This window comes from Trachypithecus francoisi, unplaced genomic scaffold (genome assembly GCF_009764315.1).
Source record: "Trachypithecus francoisi isolate TF-2019V2 unplaced genomic scaffold, Tfra_2.0 Lachesis_group4, whole genome shotgun sequence".
In the NCBI taxonomy this organism is placed as follows: domain Eukaryota; kingdom Metazoa; phylum Chordata; class Mammalia; order Primates; family Cercopithecidae; genus Trachypithecus; species Trachypithecus francoisi.
The window spans coordinates 31,561,371-31,582,553 of record NW_022681469.1 but is presented as its reverse complement, the minus strand read 5'-3'; the positions used below and the strand labels follow the sequence as shown (position 1 = coordinate 31,582,553).

At 37.9% G+C, this 21,183-nt stretch overlaps 1 protein-coding gene across 2 annotated transcripts in view; it reads right to left on the bottom strand.

Moving 5' to 3' along the window:
* Nucleotides 1–462: 462 nt before the first annotated feature.
* The window catches only part of ZNF800 (zinc finger protein 800), a 51,167-nt gene continuing 30,446 nt past the window's right edge, over nucleotides 463–21,183 (bottom strand). Inside the window, exon 5 of one of the 2 annotated variants that reach the window (XM_033194861.1) lies at nucleotides 463–3,597. In XM_033194861.1, the coding sequence (XP_033050752.1) occupies nucleotides 3,411–3,597 (187 nt within the window). In that variant the 3' untranslated portion in view covers nucleotides 463–3,410. The remainder of the gene's footprint in view (nucleotides 3,598–21,183) is intronic. The other variant, XM_033194860.1, reaches the window with a different exon arrangement.

The following is a 21,183-nucleotide window of genomic DNA, read 5'->3' as shown; positions in this document are numbered from 1 at the left end:
AAAGTAGTCTGTACTGTTAAAGCAATTCCGAACAAAATGGCAATAGAATTTCTTTTGGAACATGACCAAAATATATCTAAAGCTTATCTGCGTGAATACATGCAAAAATATAGCCAAAAATATTTTTTAAAAGAAGAGTAACATTTACCCCATTAATTGAGAAACTAAACACACAGTAAAACAAATGATAAAATGGCAATAATTAAAACAGCATGGTTCAGGAATAGAGGATATAAAAAATTAAACAAACAATAAATTCAGAAGCCACTCCAAGTGTGTGTAAGAATTTAATATTTGATAAATGTGGAATTTTTAAAACAGCAAAAAAGGGAGCTTTCAATAAATGATGATGCAACAACTAAATAAATATTTAGACTTTTAATCACACCTATATCAAAAATAAATTCCATTTGGAGTAAAAATTCAAATCTAAAAATAAAAAATAAAAAACATAGACAGATATTTACATAACACTGGGAAAGATAAGACATTTTAAAACATAACACCAAAAGCAGAAATCATGAAAGACAGATTTATCTAAAAAAAAAATGCAATATTTCTGTTTATCAAAGACATCACAGACTAAATTGATAGATATCTGACAAAGAGCAAAATGTCTGCAGCATGCAGAACAAACAAATGGTTAGTGGTTTCAATATATAAAAAGTTCTTACAAATCAACAAAAAGTGAAACCTCAACAGAAAAAGTATCAAATATGTTCATTCATTCCTTCAACAGATATTTTTTGTGCACCTAATATGTGTCAAATATTGTGCTACAGGCAGAGAATACAACGTTGAAGAATCTAGACATCCAAACATGGTCTCTTCCCTTATACATTCTAGTATGGGAAATAGATCCCCCAAAGGTAAATAAACAAATAAATAACACTACAAGTTGAGATACAGATTAAGAGTGATGAAGGAAACAAAGGACTGATACAGCAAATGGGAGGACAGAAAGGTAGGGTCTACTTTCAATAGAGTGCTCCGTGCAGGTCTTTCTCAAGATGTTATATTTAATCAGTTATCTAAAGGATACAGTTGTGGTGGGAGAGAGAGTGGCTGTGAAAAGCAGCTTAAACAGAGAAAACAGCATTACCTAGGCCCCTGAGGTGCAGAAAATATCTTGGCACATTGGAAGAACCAGTGTGGCTGCATTCGAGTGGGCAATAAAAAGAGGAGCATAGATGGGGGAGAAAGGATAGGTAAGGGTCAGATTGTGCAAGGCTATGTGAGCCATGGTAAAGGGGTTTAGATTTTATCCTAAAAGCAGCAATTTGCTTAATTCAATTTGTGAGAAAGGTTGTTGCTACCACTCTATCAAAAATGTACTGGAGTGGTTAAGAGTGGTAGCAGAGAGACCAGGTGGAACTGGTGTCACAATATCCCGATAGGAAAGAATAGACAACTCCATTAAAAAGTTTGGTTCTAAAGGAGAGCTGAGAAATGGTTCACAGATGGAGAAGACGTGCACGAGGGAAGGTGTGGTTAAGATGAAAGACATTGGAGCATGTGTGCAGGGAATAATCCATTGAGAGGAGGCGGGATTGATGAAGCGAAAGAGAGAAAGGGGAAAACCTAAGGAGGAAGTCCTTGAAAAGGCAAAGGGGCTGGGATTCCGGGCAGGAGAGGAGGGGCTGATCTGTGAAGCTCCCTCTATTATCACAAAAAGGAAGGTTACCAAGGTAACTGGGTTGGAGGGTCTTGTGGTGACAAGATGAGGAAGTCTGTATGTAGTAAATTCTGTTTTCTCAGGGAAATGTGAAGTAAACAGGGAGGAAAAGATCGGAACATTTTGAGGAGATGAAAAGGTATGAAGAGTAGTCTCAGATGTGGAGAACTGAGACTACAGTAGGAAAAACAGCACCAACTTGAGGTTTGAGTTAATGAATTGGAAGTAAAAATGAATTGGCTGAATTGTGTGTTTTTCTCAAAGAAAATGTTCAGTGTCCCAGTAAGGCCCATGAAAGGCAGATAGTAAGATTTATCCAGAGTTGGGATTTTGTCAGGAAAGTAAATTGGAAGAAATTGCGGTTCAAGAGTGCTGAAAGCAATGCATTTCAAGGAGAATGATCATGATAATGGATCACAGAATCTAGACTAACCAAGGACGAGAATGCAAGACAGGGGCTGATAAACAGTGGGAAAAAAATGAAGCAAATTAGCTGTCAGTGAGCAAGGAATCTAGGATAGGAAGATGGTGATCAGAGCATGGAATGTCTGATGATGTGCTAGTTCAGGTCCTCTTAGAAGCAGACACCAAGACAGGGTTCAGTGTGCAAGAGTTTTATTGAGGGAACTCCTGTGAAGGATAAAGGGAAGGAAGCAGGAGAGGGGCAGGGAGTCTTCATACCATAATACAGGTATGACACCTATGAAAGGAAAGGGGAACTGGGCCCAAGAGCCTCAGGCTGCATGCAGCATAGTTCTCAGAAAGTTTCAACCAGGCCGCTCAGGTGTTCCAAAGCCAAACTTGCTTATCAGAGGAGTCCTACATCTTCCATGAACGTGCCACCACCAACATCCCGTGCTGTGCCCGCTCACTGACTGGCAGTAATGCTGAAGAAGCATGGCCTCAAGTGCAAACCCAGCAGTGGATGCCTTGGGAAGGCAGGCGGACCTGTCAGTCACTTCCGCTCCCTGGAGCAGGAGATCTGAGAGATCATGGTCACCACAGACAAGACTGTAGAGAGGATGCGGATTCTTATAATGACACGGTCTAGAACTGTGGTAGCAAGGACTGATTCTGAAGGGGAGAAATAATCACTGGAGATGAAGTTACAGGAAGGAGGGGACTGGATGTTGGAGTTCAACTTTAACCACAGTTGTGCATAACACAACTCCAAGTTGTGTCAAGCACCCCACAGTCACTGAGGATTTGGAGAGTTATTAAAACAATCTTCTGGCAGATGGCAATATTTGGGGTTGTGGCGGGGGGTGGGGGGAGGTGGGCAGGGGAAACTAGCTTGTTGATGCCAGGATCTGAGGTGAAGGTTCAAGTAGGAGCTAGTCTTTGAATAACTAATTATGACAAAACTCACTAGGAATAGGAAATCTATAAATTACAGGCTGAAAGGAAAAGGATGGTATTGTCCAGTAACAAGATTCTCAAAGAAGCCAGGATTTTGGCAGGCAGAGGACGTGCTGCTCTGCGAGCAGCCACGACTCGCACGGAGGTCGCCCCCAGCCTGTCCCTAAGGCACATGGTCCTCTAGAGGGCTTCACGGGAGAGTTCTGGCTCGACCAAGGGCCGACGAGGGCAAGGAGTGAAAGGGGTTTGAGGCAAGGCAGAGGACTCAGGGGTCTGCGGACGACCTGTCGGCCGGTGGAGACCGACGTGGCGAGGCGCCTGAGGTACCGCGGTGCGGAGCGAGGGCGAGGTCCCGCCGGCGGCCAGGCGGCGGCGCTCACGGGGCCGCGAGCTTCCCCAGGACCCGGGCCGCGTGCTGGCGCTCTCGGGCGGCGCCGCCGCGGAGCTTGGCGCGGCAGCTGGCAGCGGCCTGGCGCGTGGTGACGGCGCCCGCGGGCGGGCAGCGGCTCCCGGGGGCGGCCGGGCACAGGGCGGCAGCGCTGCGGGGCGACGGCTTCGCAAGGCTTCGGCCCGCACGGGTGGCAGCGGTCCCCAGGGAGGAAAGACAAAGATATGCGGGTTAGAAACCAAGGAAATCGCGCCGACGCCTCTCAGCCCCGCAAGAGCTGCAGACCCACGGGCAGTGCGGTGCCACTTTCGCCCAACAGGGTGCCACGAGAGAAAACTGCGCTGGTCATAGGAAAACAGATCCAATTCAGGTCTCATGCAACAACTTAGTGGCAATTTAGGAAAATGTATCAAAACCCTTAAATGTCTGAATAGTTTGAGCCAGAAAGTGTAGCTTGAGAATTTTCCCTTAATGAATAATTATGAATACCACAAACTTTTCATACAGGGTGTTCAGGGCAGTATCTATAATAGCAAAAAAAAAAAAAAAAAAAAAAAAATGCCAGAAAAAAAAATAGCAAAAAGGAAATTGGGAATGTCCTATACCCAACAAGGTAATGGTTATAGTCTTTTTCTTACAGCGAATACTAAACTGCTATTAAAATAATGCTGTGAAATAATACGTAATGATATGGAAAAGACTTGATACTATATGCAATGAAAAAAATCAGTTTCATCCCCATTTGTACCATGTGTGAGTGTATACTTATGTGTACGTGTATACACATGACACATCACATATGTAATAATGGAGAGAAACACACCAAAATGTTAAGCAGTTATCTCCAGGTGATAAAGCTGCAGGTAACCCTTTTTTAACTTATGTTTCCCAAATGTCATACAAGTATGTTTTATAGTAAAAAATATAATACAAGGAATTTTACTCCATTCTTGTGTATCCATTCTATATTTATCTCAATTCATATTTGTGAAAATCTTTCTCTTCTATTGTGTAGCAAAGTGGTAGAAATCAAAAGATTTTAAAAAATGAATAGAGAGTCCACAAAAGTAGTTTATCTTCCTCAAAAGTTCTGCATAAATTACAGTATTACAGAAGAGTTTATTGCTTAAACATTTTGCAGTTAATCAAAGCCACTGTCTTCTGTAACGTTATACCTTATTTAACTCTAGTAATAATTTCCACTTTAGAAAAAAAATTCTGGGCTTTTGAGAAATGAGAAATGTAATTTGATTTGTAATTTCCAGACTTGGGAACACAAAGTTTGCTAACAACAGAAAAATGTGAGGCAAATGTTTTAGATCATACCAATGTTTTAGATTCAATGAATCTCTCTTTAGTTTGGAATAATTGAATAGTTTGGAATCTCTCCTTAGTTTAAAAAATATGACAATGAAGTAGAATCTAAGCTTAACATCCCGGTCTCCCAATCATAAATTAATTTAAAATTTTAAGTTAATACCTAGGGAGTCTGTTTGCTAAACCTTGTTCCGGGAACACACATAAAAGTGATAATGAAATTATAATATAACACAGGAGAGGGGTTCCAGGGCTTTGTTATTAGATTGATAGAAGATCCATTATAAGTTTCCAATATATTTTAAGCTAAAGTGAGCTCAGAGTTGTCAGGCTGATTTTATTTAATGATGAGCAAATCCAATATTAGATATTTATTGGAATGTTGCTTTGTTGTTTAAACAGATGATGACATAAGTAATCACACCATCCTGTAAGTTTCCTGCACTCTGAAGGTACTGGATACAATTATTGTGTCTGGAAGCATACTTTTGGTAAAAATTATCAGAAATAAATAAAATGTCCAAAGAGAACAAATCCTCTTAAGGCCAAAAGTTTGTGTTAACCAACTGCTCCTGAATAAAATGAAGGTTATAGGAGCTTTTTATAAAACATTTTCTCTCAAAAACCTTAGTATTCACCAAATGATGTAACCAAACAGCGTTACATACAGATAAGACAGAAGAGCATTTATTATTGGTGCTACAGTCCAGCTTTCACTTTTCATACAGTGATTTCAATTTAACTCAACAATTTTGGAGTCCCTATTATGTCTCCTGCACTATGCTCAGACAGTATGAACAAAAAAGATAACACAAGGTTCCTACCTTTGAGAAACTCTATCTAGAAAATTACCTTCAGATTACTCAGATGCGGGGGATAACCTGAATCCCTACATTACCCGCCACTGTCGTGCCAAAGCTTCGCATCCCATATTCTCCAAATGAGCTGATTTTCTCTCATTCCTATGCTCCGATTTATCCAGAGCAACCCACTGCCTCCACAATAGCTAAATCAATAGTTATTAGCCATTCAGGAAAGTCAATGACTACTATGAGATTCTAACTAAAGATATGGACCTCCTCCTCCAGAAACATGTGCAGAAATGCATACACCATATACTTTGTTTCACTGCACTGGAAGCTGATTTCCTGAACATAAGCAATATTTTAAAGGGTTATGCCTCCTTTCTCTTTTGAAAGAAAAATGACTGTTTCCTGGAAAAAAAAAATTTAGAAAATGCTGACTATTCAGCAGTACATCTCAACGAGATTTAGTTTAAATGAGTTGAAATTGTGCTTTGGCTTTTGACATAGCAACATATGCTTCATCTTTGATAATCCATTACAACTGCTTCCCTATGGCAACAAGTGCTGAAATCCTTGACTCACAAAGGTACATATTTAATAGAATGAAAGCAGAATCACATAGAATGGAATTTGCCAGGTTAAGGTGGCCTGCATACTGTAACACCAAATTCCTCCAAGACTTTCCAGTTAGACTCAAGTCACATTATTTCCTCTGCCTTCAAGTTCAATTAGACTTCTGGAAAGTCAGCAGATTTCTGTCTGGTTAGAGAAAAACGTCTTAACCTGCTCCTATTTCTTGGCAACACCTTTTGGAAAGGTGGTGACAGCTGCTGATATGGAAAGTACCGAGACACAATGACATGCGGCAATCCTTTCCTCATCAAGCAGAAAAACCATGCTGTGTTCCTGACATCACAGGTGCACCAGCTTCCCCCAGAGTGCAATTTTTCTTCTTCCATTTGAATATTTATTGAGAAAGATTATTTTGAAGATGTTGACAATCTTTCTAGTTTCCAAAAGGTGTGCTAAAATGGAGTTCTCTTTTGATGACATCAGCAAGCACATGAAAATGTGAAGCTGGATGCACTGAGAGGCATCAACAGTTTCATTCAGTTGCATGCTGAAGAGAAATACGCAGAGATGCCCATTTCTTCCAAGTCTGAAGTGAGTGATGTCATTTGGCAGAAGTAGGGCCTCAATTTTCTTTCATGGACCACATATAAGAACCTTTGAGTCAAACTATTTGATTCCGCACTCCCCTTATACTATTGTTTCCCACCTCTGTACTTTTGTTCTTGGCATTTCACCCACTGAAAAATGTTTTCTCCCTGCTCTCATCTATTCAAATCCTGTCCATCTCTCAAGACCCAGACCACAGCCAGTCTCTTTCATTAAGCTTTCCATGATTACTGCAGCCTGAAATGATCTATCTCTCTTCTGAACTCTGACAATGGTTCCTATCTTTGACAGTTCTCAAAATGTGGTTCTGAGACCACCACCTTCAAAAATGCACCATAATATGTTTTTTACAAGCACCAGAAAGAGCTGTGGTAATTTCTACCATTTTCCTGAATCTTCTTTGCGACTCTTAAAAGAAAAACTCACTTCCCAGATGGATGGAGAGAAGACTAACAATGATTGTTTTTGCTGGGGTGACCAACTGACTCATCTGAATCATTCCTTTCTGTACTCATTTTCACACAAAATGTTTTGATTTGTCAGTTGTGTATCTGTCAGGTCTGTAGTGTCATTGCTGACTGCTGAAATCCTACATTTACCCATGGATTTTTCCATCACAACCTCCCAGTGTCATGGCCATCCTTCTAAGGATTCAGTGCTGCTACCATTTTCAAAATAACTTCACACTCTATGAGAAACAATTTAAGCAGAGCTTAAAATGAAGGCAAGCACAGTTAGATGGACATGGCTACAACTGACATCATATACTCAAATAAGATATAAAATCAAATGTATTCTGGAACCGAGCAGCAACTTCAAGGTCATCTCTTCCAACAGATTCACATTACAGATGGGGGAAATGTGGAGAATGGGGTATTTCAGAGCAAGAAACTGAAATTTAAAAGAATAAAAATCTTAAAGTTAAAACAGCAGCAAAATCACATACAGTCAAAGGCACTGTCCTAATTAGCTCATGGATTCAACATTAAGGATAAATAAAATTGAAGAATTAAATGAAAAGAATTAAAGGATGAAAATAACTCAAAATGCAAAAGATGGATCACACTCATCTATAAAAATGGCCTAAAAGACTCTTTGATATTATAAGTAACAGGATGACTTGGACTCAAAACCAGTTATGCTTATTCATAATAATAGTTATCATGTACTTACTGTATACCAGGGATTGGGCTAAGTGTTTTACATACATTAATCAGCTCAACTGTATTAAATTCTAATTGAAAAAAGTATCAAAAGAGAAAGTCTACAATACCTCTGTAGGAAAAGAAATGAAGAAAGCAAAAGCTGGCCATGCATCTGCGGCCTGGACTAGTAGAAAAGATGCTCTGCATATTGAACAATATCTGGTCTGAGTGGCAGTTGCATTCCTATGGGGAAGATGAGTGTGTTGCACTACCAGAGCTTGCTGACGCTGGTTGCTGAGAGCTGATTCAATGCTCACCAAGCAACCTTCTGATTATTTTTCCATGTAAATTTGCCTATTGGGAGAAAATGCACTGAACCATAAACATGAGAAACCACTGTGCCTGACACTTCCCATCACAAATTAAAGAACTGAATTGTGGTATTTATACACTACTATCTATGAAGCTGATTAAAGTGGTGCAGTCTTCTAGTACCTAGTTACCTCTCTGGATGAACCAATAATCAGGGTCAGCCTTAGTAAGTGGTGGCCACATCAAAGTTACCTGTGAGACCTGGCAGGGAGGCCAGCCTGCCCACTGTCCTGCTGTCTGCCTTCTTTGAACAGCAAACTCCCACATGATTAAACACACACACACACACACACACACACACACACACACCATTTTAATTAGAAACGGAAATGATGGGAAAAGGAGGAACAAAATATAGTGTTTGTCCATGCTCTAGAGCACTACCTTGTGAGCTTAGTTTTTACAGCAGATAAGGCCAAAGTGTTGTTTTTTTTTTTCCAATGGCACCGATAAGTACTTATTTTGCGTATTAAAAGAATCAGTCACCTAAGCAAAAAGAAAAAGTTCAAGTAGAACTTGGACATACAAACTTTTACCAAAGAATAAATATAAAAATATTTCAGTTGTTCACAAATATATGCAACACATCATTACTTAAGGGTATTGTTTCCTTTTGGGATGTTTTGTTGATCAGTTTTTGTTTCCTGATATCATCTCCATAGGAGAGAAACTTATAAATATAGCAGGATCCTAACATGACTTATCCCAATTCTTGACAAGACTTTTAGTTCATTATCTTACATCAAGAATTCCAAAGTCAAAATGCAATAAGAACCATTAGGACCCTGTGTTCAGGGTTGAGGACAACACATGTAAAAGCTGCACGAAAGCTATGAACATCAAGAATACGATCTTACTTATTCAACTACTGAATTTTAACTATGATGATGGTGTTATGAAAATATATTTTTAGTCTAATTAACTTTTTTTCCAATCAACAATGGTTGGAGTCTAATACTAGTTTCAAACAGAATTACCAAGTAAACAATACATTGAGAAGGCCTGCCATCTTTAGGAAGAAAGCAGAATTACTGACTAATTATCTAACATGAAGTTCAAATATAAGTACTCAACCTTTATGAATATTATCATGGACATTTGGCATGAGACACTTTTTTTTAATGGATTTGTCTTTTGTGATACAGTTTGGTCCATAAGATCTAAAATCAAACAGTTCTGGCAGGCTCTATATTTCCCTGAAAATTAAAGCAATAATTGCGCTGATAGATAAGTTGGCCAAAAAAAAAAAAAAAAAACCCAGAATGATAAAAATTAATGGTGTATTTTTATATAGATGATCATGAATCATATCAAGATAAAAATATATAGTTACAAACTGTTTTGAGAAACAAATGAAAAACTATTTCTGTGATATGCATTTGAGGTTGGAGATTTTGAAATTTAGAAAATGAAACAAACATTTGTGGTTTGACATTTATAACATCATTGCTTCTCACTGGCCTTGAGATAAACTGTTTGTACAAACCGTACAAATTTTTACACAAGTCTGAAGGTAAATGATTTCCCTGAAAACTTCATCTGCCAATTCTTTCTCAAATGGAAAAGTAAATGTACAATTAGCTATTTTTGGTAACGAGCAGTAACAGCTATTTATAAATTTCCTTTATTATTTTTTAACTTTCAACATTATTTATCATAAATCAGTGACCCTCTCTTCCTGAAAGAAATGTGAAATACTACATCATGTTGCATGTGAGGTACTCAATATGCTAGAAATAAATAATAATTTAATAACTCTGTCCACTCATATTAACAAAAAAGTTGTTTAATAATAATAAGCGGTATAGTAAAATGGAAAGTTCATAGACTAAGGAACAAAAAAATCCCAGGCTCTACAATTTTCAGACATTGTTAAGTAAAAAAAGGCAAGGTGCAGAAAGGTATGTATAAGATGCTACCATTTGTGTGAAGGACAATGTATACATTTCCTTGATTTTACATACATGAAATAGCTCTTGAAAGTCCAAGAAATTGGTAACTTCTTGCCTCTGGGGAAGGTAATGGAAGAACTGAGAGATGAGGTAGGGAAAAAACTTACCTTTCACAGTATTCCTTTTTGTACTTTTTAAAAACATGTTATTACATATTAAAATAATCTTTAAGAGATAGCTGGCTTCTATTCCTGACTTCTTCATCAGCTACACATTTGACCTTGTGCAATCACTTACCTCAATTTTCTCCATTTTAAAATACTAAATCTCTAGATTCTCCATGTACAACTCAACAGAATTATGGCTCAATCGAAGGTATATACAAAATATCAAGTGGTGAAATAAAATAACTATTAGCCTTAATTTGCAAAGACTTACTCTTCTTTGTATTCTATATTGAAAGTAAAAGCGTGGTTAACCCACCTTTTTAACATATCCAAACTATTGCTTCTGAGATACACACTCTCAAAACATTTCAATTGTTATATTAAATGTAAGTATAAAGAGGTAGAATTTTTGTGGTAGAGTTTCAAAATTGAACCTGAGATAGGAAAAAGCTGAAAATCACCCATATATCTCCAAAAAATTATGCCAAGAATCTTCTAAAAATCATCCATAATCTTTATAAACAGAAGATACTAAAAGAACCAGAGAAGGCCAGGAGTAGAGCAATAGAAAGCTTAGACCAGGAAAAGTAGGACATGAAGAAAACACTACAAAAAAGAAATCAAAACTTATTGATACCTTACAGGACAGGGAGAATGGGGACAGGCCTGGTGACCCATTCTTTCATAATTCTACATGCTGCAGGGTAAAACTGCTAGCCTTGGGTCTCAAAGGGCTTAGAGTCTAATCATGGGGGGCAATATAATTAATAATGCAATAATAACACAAAGGATAGAAGTAAAAAATAAATGGTAAGGTAAATGTGAGTTTATCTGAAGAGGTCTCCATGAGTTGGAACTGTCAAGAACAGATTCACAGAAGAAATAAGACTTTGAAGCCTGTGTAATAAGCAAAGTGGTGGTGGCAGCATGGATAAAATGAAGAAGTCAAGCAAGGAGAGTCAGTTCTAGTAGGATGGGAGCAGTAATCGTAGATAACAGGGTGATGAATTTAGTTTTAGACATAGTTTGATTCTAAATAGTAACTTGGCTAAAAATGTTAAAAATTTTTTCAAATGTTGGGTTGCCAAATTTTCTTTATAGAATACTACATAGGAATGGTGACATGCTAGTAGTATATCAAAACTGGCTGACTAGGCAAGATCAACACATATCTAGATCCAACTTTTTAATAGGCAGGGCCCTGAGGTATGAGAAAATCACACTTATACAGGATGTTTGGTAACCATCTTCCAGTATTTTCTTACAGCTACCTAATATTATTTCCTAACACAACTTTCATACTCAGGAATCAACTCCACCCAAAAAACACAAACCAGGAAATCAAGAGCTGCCAGTTTTACTTTGTCATTGATTAAGTTTGTGAATTGGGCCTGGGTGATGAAATTGAGTGCTGTGGGTTTTAACTATATGAAAAAATGTCGAAACAAAATAAATTTTAAAAAACCATCTGTCAGTGATCTAGTGATTTTGTAAAGCTAAAGCAATGATGTATAACCACTTAACTTCTGGCAAAATACACACTATAAACTCAAGATATTTGTTATTACATTGATAAAAAGGTAGGGGTGTGTGTGTGTGTGAGAGAGAGAGAGAGAGAGAGAGAGAGTGTTGTTATTGGTAGCATACTGATAAACCTCGTAAGAAATTTCTAAAAATGTATTTCTAAAATGCTGGCATAGGGCAAGAAAGAATATCAACAAATATAAAGAAGGCTATAAAGCAAATGAAGTCCTCAATGCAGAAAGCATATATTCTAAAATTCTATTCTACTTTTTATTTTTGTTACAATCCTTCAAACACCCAAATACACATATCTTCATCAATAATCTCTTAGTGATTTACTGGGGTGTGAATGAGAATATAGAGCCTTGCCAGGAAAAAAAAAAACTGATGTTTAAGCAAATTTATTTAAAAAGAGAGACTTGAAACAGGTAAAAGTTTATGGTTAATATAATGGTGTGTTACAGCAGTGTGCCTTGTATTATTTGATGTGGATATTAGGCTTTAATGCTAATACCCATCATTGATTAAAGTATAAATAGCAAGAAAGAGAAACCATTTTCAAAGCATTAAAACAAAAAACTTTAAAAATGTGTGTGTGTGTGTGTGCGCGCGCGCGTGTGTTTACTATAGATCATAAGGGAATAACAAAAATTGTTTTATTATAGCTATCCTCTTCTAATTCAGATCTGTCATTTCTATTATTAACTTCAGTTTTTAGGAGTTATAACTCAGCCATAACACTTACTGTATTGAAACTTGACAGTCTCCTGGGAACTCTTTCCTTTAAAGGCAAATTTTAAAAGTTAATGCCAAAGAAGTTGGATACAGATCAATGGCATCTTGAGTGGTATACAGACCTATGCTTTATTTATTAAATCAATGGTTTCATCCCAAGCAGGGCTGATTTCTGAAAAGTCATCTTGCATATCCTCGTAAGTACCCACTGGCCTGGGGATGCGTGGTGGTAAATAGGCTGCTTCATTTCACTTTTAAGGAGACAAAAATTTCCACTTTAATACTAGTGTTTTCTAGATGGCAAGATCAGAAACAGTTTTATTGTTATGCTCTTCCTCCAGAAAGGAGATGGAAAAGGGAAAAACCAGTGAGAGCCACAGGATGACGATGTAGGATCTACATTTCATTAAATATTCACCAGTCCAAAAAGTGCAGCTTTGCAAAGTATAATTCATATATTTAAATCATCTGTTCAACCTTTAATAGTACTTTTATTCCCTTAGACTCTGGCTATGGATACTAAATTGCTTAGGTTTCTCATATGGATTATGTCAAATTCTATCAGGATCAGCTGGCTGGCTTTCTCCTAGTTTTCCTTGACTAGATTAGGCACACAGACATAGTACCTGCCTAGATCAGAGGCATGGGAAGTAAATCATGAAAATTCCTGGAAAGATCAAAGCTATGGGACTCAACAAATAAATCTTATTTGGTCCAAGAACACTAATAAATTGCTTTATTTTTAAAATAAGATTTTTCCTTTTTCAAGAAATAATCTTTTAAAATAGATCTTACAGATTTTATCTTAAAACCTCTCTGAATACAACACATAAATTAATTCATATTGCCTAATACTATTACAATTTAATTATTCAGTACTTCTCAGAGTAACATCAAATACATGTTATATTACATATTTTATATGGGGGTGGGGGTAACACAGAGAGAGAAAGAGAGAGAGAGAACCAGAGCTACCCAAATACCTGCTCCCAAATGAAAAACTAAAATAGGTAGGTATTATCATAAATTACATAATAAATGAAAAGAATCCATGTACTAGTATAATATGTTGATTCTATTTATTCTTCCTGGCAATCCCTTCAAAGTCTATGGCTTCAACAACTACATGAACACTAATAACTTCTAAATCTCTAGCCCCTGGGCAATTTCGATCCTGACCTCTAACCTGTATATCCTACTTCTACTAAGCATCTCCAATTAGATGTCCCACTACCACCTCAAACTCAACATATCTAAAATTTAATTCAGCATTTCCCCCTGGAAAAGTGTTCTTCTTCCTCCTGTATTCTTTGCCTTGAAGCATGGTGTCACCCACGTGCACAACTAGAATGCCTGAAACTGAATCATACTAGATTCTTTCTTCGTCTCCACTGCCTGGAAAATTTCATTTCTGAAATAATTATTTCACCTGTATCCTTTTCTATAGTCTCATTGCCAAAACCTGAATTTACGTCCTATCACTCTTACGTAGACTTCTGAAATAGTCTCCTAATTGATTTCTCTCACACAGTCCTACATCCCCACCTCCACTCCAATTCATTTCCCTCGGTGCTATTATATGTCCCTGCTTATAATCTTTCAACAGTACTCCTAATCTTGAAATACAGTTCAAACTATTTACTTGGTACATAAAAGCCTTCTTGATTTGTCCATTTCCCTGTCTCATATTCCTTCCCTTAATCTACATGTGATTTCATGTCTCTGTACCTACTTTTTCTGCCTCTCTTTCAAAACTCAAGAATAAATTTAGGAATTATAAGTCTTTCCTAACTCTTCAGTGTGCCTTAATATTCCACTTCTGTGTCCTTAAAATGTATTCCTCTTCCATCATACTTGAAGAGGAACTGCACTGCTTATCTCTGTACCTTACTCAGTGCCTCATATGAAGCAGGAGTGTATCTGTTTACTGACTGAATGAAATAAGTCAATGTAAGACAGTGAAATCTGAAGAATACTCATGGAATGCTTTAAAGTTTGATACTGAACAAGCTCTGCCAAAAAAAATTGTATAATTTGCTTATTATTACTAATCTGTCCCCTATCATATTTTTAAATAATTTTTCATCTTCTATTCAATAAAGCGCGCTAAGTTGAAATCTTCAACCTTTAAAAGGCAAATACCTCATTTCAAACACAACTAGTCTTACAAGTAATAAACTCTTTAATTAACATGTAATACAAAGGCTCGCATTACTCAAGAGACTAAAAGGAATTTGGGTTAATTCAACCCAGCAAATACCTGTTTGCCTGCATATCTAGGACACCATCTATGCATCAGTAGCATGTAAACAAATCTAGCTGTCACCACCCCACAGCCCCCAAATCAACTACAGTCACATCAGTAAATCTGTCACGTATGCCCCAGTATCCCTTCAGCTTCCTATGATCAACCCAGTAAGGTTTGGGTTATTTTTAATTCTTAGCAACAAAGTTAATTTAGTTATTTAGAAGCTATAACATTATTTCCATCTCTATATGGAACATACCAAATCAAAATCTAACAAAGAGGACCTGAAAGCAAAACATTTTTAAGTAAATAAAGTTATTTTTAAAATAGGGCTTATTCAAAAACAAACTTGTCAGTTAATGCCTTAAAAACAATAAACACACCTAGTCCTAACAATATCATAACGAAAATTAAGCACATGTAATCTTCAGAGTTGAGTTTTATTTTTAAGAGGCAACAGAGTCTCTGAACAGATGACTTGCTTCCTCTACTTTTATTTGACCTCAAAGGACCATCACTGACAGGAGGATCGGAAATGAGAAATTACTTTTAGATTCAGGTTTATCATTTATCTGATGGTCACTGGAAAAAAAGGACAAAGTTTCATCCTATGCATACTGAAACTTTAATGGAAGACAATATCCAAAACAAAACTATTTTAGACTGGACCTAAAGCCCATTACACTTGTCTTATAGAATAAGCAAGAGTAGGAACAGATACACCACACTTAAATGAAAAAAAAAGGAAATCTTTTAAAATGTAGATGGTTATTATTTATAGCCTTATTGTTCAAAGTGTGGATCACGCACCATCAGCATGAACATCACATGGAGCTCGCTGGAACTGGAAAAAAGGTCACACCCAGAGTTCCTGACTCAGAATCTGCATTTTAACAAGGTCCCATATGATCATATGTTAAGGTTCGAGGTTCTCTGGTTTATATAGTTGAGTAGTTCTGGTTATCCCATCAAATTACCTGTGTAGTTGGTACAAAATATATAGGAGCTTGGACACTACCACTAGAAATTGCAATCTGATAGATGTTAGACAGAGTCAGCCAGACATCTGCATTTTTTTCAAAATTTTGTCAGCTATTTGAATTCATATCCTGATTAAATAACCAACCACTAGTGTAATCAAAAGAATTGTGGCTTTACCAAAGTACAGAACTCCTTTAAATATCAAACTCCTCTACTCTAGTACATTGAAAATAACATTTTATATATTCATGTTTCAGGCACTCTACTTTGTAAAACAGACAAATGTTAATTTATATATTTACATATAATCCTTTATAGGAGATTCAATAATCTCTCCTACAGAAAAGTTGAGGTCAACTCAGATGTATGCCCTTCTCCAAAGAGACCCAAACTGGTTCTTTGCTGGAACAAAATAAATTTGAAATCACAAGGTATCACTAGCGCATAATATTACTTGTGATTTTTTTTTTTATTAACATGGTAAGTCATCCAAGAGGAAAATTTTATTTATACTAACAGCAACTCAAATACTCAATTCAATCAACAACAAAGTTAAAATAAAGAGTCAAAAACATGAGAACTAAAATATGAAAAAATACTTTATCAGTGTCACTGATATAACTACAGGTATGTAATGAAGCATGCAAATGTGTACTTGGGAGTATAATTAAGTTAGGAATAAAGACATAAGTTAGTGTTGCTTCTCATCAATAATGAGCAAAGAAGACTGATCCTGGCATGAATACTGGAGCAGTTTTGCAGGTCACTTAACCAACAGCCTCCATCCAAAATGCATTCCCTCCACAAATTCTATTGGTCACAAACTGTGTACTCGGTACTGTGTTCAGCACTCAGGACACAAGGACACAGCCCTGCCTTCAAGGGCCTTTTTCAGTCTAGCTGAGAAGACCCAAATAAACAGGTAGTTACAAAACACGGCACTAACTGCCACAACAGGAGAGGGAGAGGGTGGGATGAGTATATTGAAGGGTACTCAGCTGCCTTGGAGAGACAGGGAGGTTTCCTAAGAAACGAGTCCTGAAAGGAGAGAGGTGGGTAATACAAGAGGACATTCCAAGCTGCGGCCTTGGAAAAAAAGAGCATGAATTTGCACTTTTTTTTTTTTTTTTTTTTTTTTTTTTTTGAGACGGAGTCTCGCTCTGTCGCCCAGGCTGGAGTGCAGTGGCCGGATCTCAGCTCACTGCAAGCTCCGCCTCCGGGTTTACGCCATTCTCCTGCCTCAGCCTCCCAAGTAGCTGGGACTACAGGCGCCCGCCACCTCGCCCGGCTAGTTTTTGTATTTTTTAGTAGAGACGGGGTTTCACCGTATTAGCCAGGATGGTCTCGATCTCCTGACCTCGTGATCCACCCGTCTCGGCCTCCCAAAGTGCTGGGATTACAGGCTTGAGCCACCGCGCCCGGCCATGAATTTGCACTTTAAAAATCACTCTAAGGCCAGGTGTGGTGGTGCATGCCTGTAATCCCATCGCTTTGTGAGGCCAAGTCAGGAGGATTGCTTGAGGTCAGGATTCAAGACCAGCCTGAGCAACACAGAAAGACCCCATCTCTACAAAAAATAAATAATAAAAATTAGCTAGGTGTGGTGGTACAGGCTTGTATCCCAGCTACTCAGGAAGCTGAGGAAGGAGAATCACCTGAGCCTAGGAGTTGGAGGCTGCAGTCAACTAGGATTACACCACTATGTACTTCATCCTGAGTGAAAAAAAGGAAAAGAAAAATCACTCTGGCCTCAGACATGAAAAAAGCCTAGACTTATAAAATTCTTGAGAGTAATCAAGTCGTATTTTTCTTCAAATCCTAAATGTTTAGTACAGTCCTTGGCGTAAAGTAGTTGCTCAAGTGTAGATGGCTGAATAAATGGGTGAATGGAATTACATATAAAGAAATTTAAAATCCAATAAAGTTTAGCCCATGAACTATATTCATGAATTCACTAATATTTATTCATTCCATGTGTTCTAAACATAACCTATTCTTGATGACTTTGGATGAACAAACTCAGCTTACGTCGAAAAGTGTATTGTTTGGAAAGGTTCTCTCATTCAACACAGTTTCGTTATTAAGCTTTAGAACTTAAGGCAAAACTGCTGTTACCAAGTAAAAAGCTTAAAGCAAAACTATGTTGAATATGATTCTCTCCTAAGATGCTGAATAGATAAAAGCCACACAGTGAAGGCCCTATATAAGATGAGGCCTCAGGCCTCAACGTGTGCACAATTCCAACAGAGACAGAATTATTCCAAGACCAAGCACAGAGATACAATTATTCCAAGCCCCAGCGTAAGAACTACCTTTCCCAAAAAGCTTTTTGCGGAAATGCCCAAAAATAATATTTAGACCAGGAAAAAAATCTAGTGATCTGTTATTTGATTGGAATTTCCTCAGAAATACAAATTGCTTCCATCAGACAAGTGTGACACTAAAACTGCTTTGATTGAATCATCATCAAGCCTGGTTCCATCTTCTGATTAAAAAGGTTCCACAGTGCCCTCACTAAAGTGTCAGTGTGGAGGAGTTAAGTTGTTCACTCTCATCCTTAGGGAAATAAATGCAAAAACCAAAAGGGAGAAACCCATTACTATTTTAAACTACAGATTAAGGTCTGTGAGAATGTAGTAAGAGTCTAGGACCCTGTAATTTCCGTGCCTTTGCTTCTTGGTATCTGTTTGCCTGTACTGCCTATACTTTGCTATTATCCATTCACTCATTCAACAGATATGTTTTAAGTGTTACTATGTCCCAAGCATTGTGCTAGGCCTCAGGGTCTACATAACTCTCCCTAATCCCTTACATAAATCTCTCCAGTGGGAAGAAAGACATTAAACAAACCAATGCACAAATATAAACATAATTACAAATGGGATTAGATGACAGTAGGAAAGGAACATGAAACAAACAAGGAAGGCAGACATACTTTATCTTTATTTAGAAGTGACATTTGGCAGAGACCTCAAAGATAAGTAAATTAGTCAAGTGATGAACATACAGTAACAACAGATCTGTGTTTTAGGAAGATATTTCTAACAACAGCATGGAAGGCAGATTAGAGAAGAGGTCAGTTAAGAGACTACTGCAATAGTGAAGGTAAGCGATAACAAAACTACTAAGAGTAGAGATGGGAAGGGGAAGCAAATGTGACAAACATGCAGAGGCAGGGTGGATAGGCATTGATCACAGATTAGGGAGAGTACAAAAGAAAGAAGTTAAGGCATTTGCCAGGATTCCAACTAGCATAGGTAACCGGAAGGGTAGGGGTTAGAATAACTGAGACAAGGAGCACATAGGGAGGAACAAATTTTAAAAGGAAGATAAGTTTGGATTACTTAGTTTTTTTGTTGCATTTAAGATACCGGTGACACATTCATGTGGAGATGTCTGATATGCAGCTTTGAAAACAAATGGTCTTAAGGAGAATGGCCAGACTAGAAAACGGACCTGGAGTCATCTTTACAGAAGTGGTAAGTGATATGTTAGGAATAGAGGAATCACTAAGAGTATATAAAAAGAAAAAAAGAGGCCGGGCGCGGTGGCTCAAGCCTGTAATCCCAGCACTTTGGGAGGCCGAGACGGGCGGATCACGAGGTCGGGAGATCGAGACCATCCTGGCTAAATCGGTGAAACCCCGTCTCTACTAAAAATACAAAAAACTAGCCGGGCGATGTGGCGGGCGCCTGTAGTCCCAGCTACTCCGGAGGCTGAGGCAGGAGAATGGCGTGAACCCGGGAGGCGGAGCTTGCAGTGAGCTGAGATCCGGCCACTGCACTCCAGCCCCGGCGACAGAGCAAGACTCTGTCACAAAAAAAAAAAAAGAAAAAAAGACATTAAGGAAATCTTAATCCATGTTTGAAGACCTAGTAACGAAACAAAAGTCAGTGGCAAAAGAGAAAGTATTAAATTTCACAGAAACATCAGTCCAGTAAACATTTGTCAACACCCACCATGTTCCAGGTACTATGCTAGATACAGGGGTATAAAAAAAAAAAGACAGGACCCCTACCCTTAAGAAATGTATAGCTTAGAGAAGAGATAGAAATAGATTATTTCAAGAGAGTTATAAATGGGGCACCACAGAGACACAGAAGGGAGACACCCAGGAGGTCAGGGAAAACTCACTGATGTGAGGCATTGAGATTAAATAAAACTATGCAAAGAAAGTTCGTAAGGGCAAACCAAGTGAAATCAAGACAATGCTCCTGGACTTCTAAAATACTGAGTAAGATAACTGGTTTATGAAAGAACTTGGTTGCAAGGAGTCAAAAGAGGCTAAAGTGATTTAAACTGGAAAGAATAATCTGTTCTTGGAAGAAAATAAACATAGAATATGAAAAAAGGGGACAAGGGACAAGGGGTTTTTGACCAAAAGTGTACAAGTTTTGGGTGAACTGTTACAAAAGAGAGATTGAAGGTGCCAAGCTGTGTAAGGGTTTGGGAAGAAAGGTGGGTAAAGAGAACTTATTTGAAGTTTGCTGAGCTTTATGTAATTGTGTATTTCTATCTCATTAGAAGATTTCACTAAAATATTACAGAAGTTCATTACTTTCCAAAGGTTTGGGGCTTCTCTGCTTCTTCTGAATGCAATACTGGAACTGGCCCAAAGTGACCCACTTACACGTGACCATGAATATGTGGAAAAGGTAAATTTGTAAGCACTAATGGTTGCAGAGGTCAAGCATGATGTAAAGAGAGAAGTCACTAGATTTCACATTTATGTGGTGACCTTCAAGTGAACTTTCAACTGAAATGTAGGGGTAGAAAAAAATTACAGATGGTTCACAAAGTGAATGGCATAGGCATGGCTCTAACATTGTTCATCCATTCATTCAAAAAAATATTTACTGAATGCCTATGATGCACTAGGAACTAGCGTGGGCTTTCGTGAATCAACCATGATCAAGAGACAGATTTCTCAGAAGCTTACAGCCTGATGTAGAAGGAAAAGAAGGAAATAAACAATTACAGTGTGACAGAATCAGTACTAACACAGGGTAGTATGAGAGAACATGGAAGTTTGACAGACTAGATGGCAGTAACCAGGTTCAAGGTAGTACAGAAGTTTATTTTTTGACTGAAAGGAATTTGAACATGTTTGTAGGTTGAGGAAGACGAGCTAGTGGACAGGGAAACAGAAGCTGGGGAGGGGTAAAGAGGAGGAATTGTTGGAAGAAAGTCCAATGAAGTAGACAGGCAAGGGTGGAAGTGTTGGACTTGGAACAGAAGAACAGCTCTTCCCCCAAAGAAGGGACAGCAGATAAAAAATAGTCCTGATGTGAAAAGAGAGCGTAAACAAATGTCCTCTACTTTTTGTCATGATATAAGCAAGATCTGACTTTTATAAAGGAAGCAAAGATGGGGCTGAAGGCTTAAGAACAGTGTG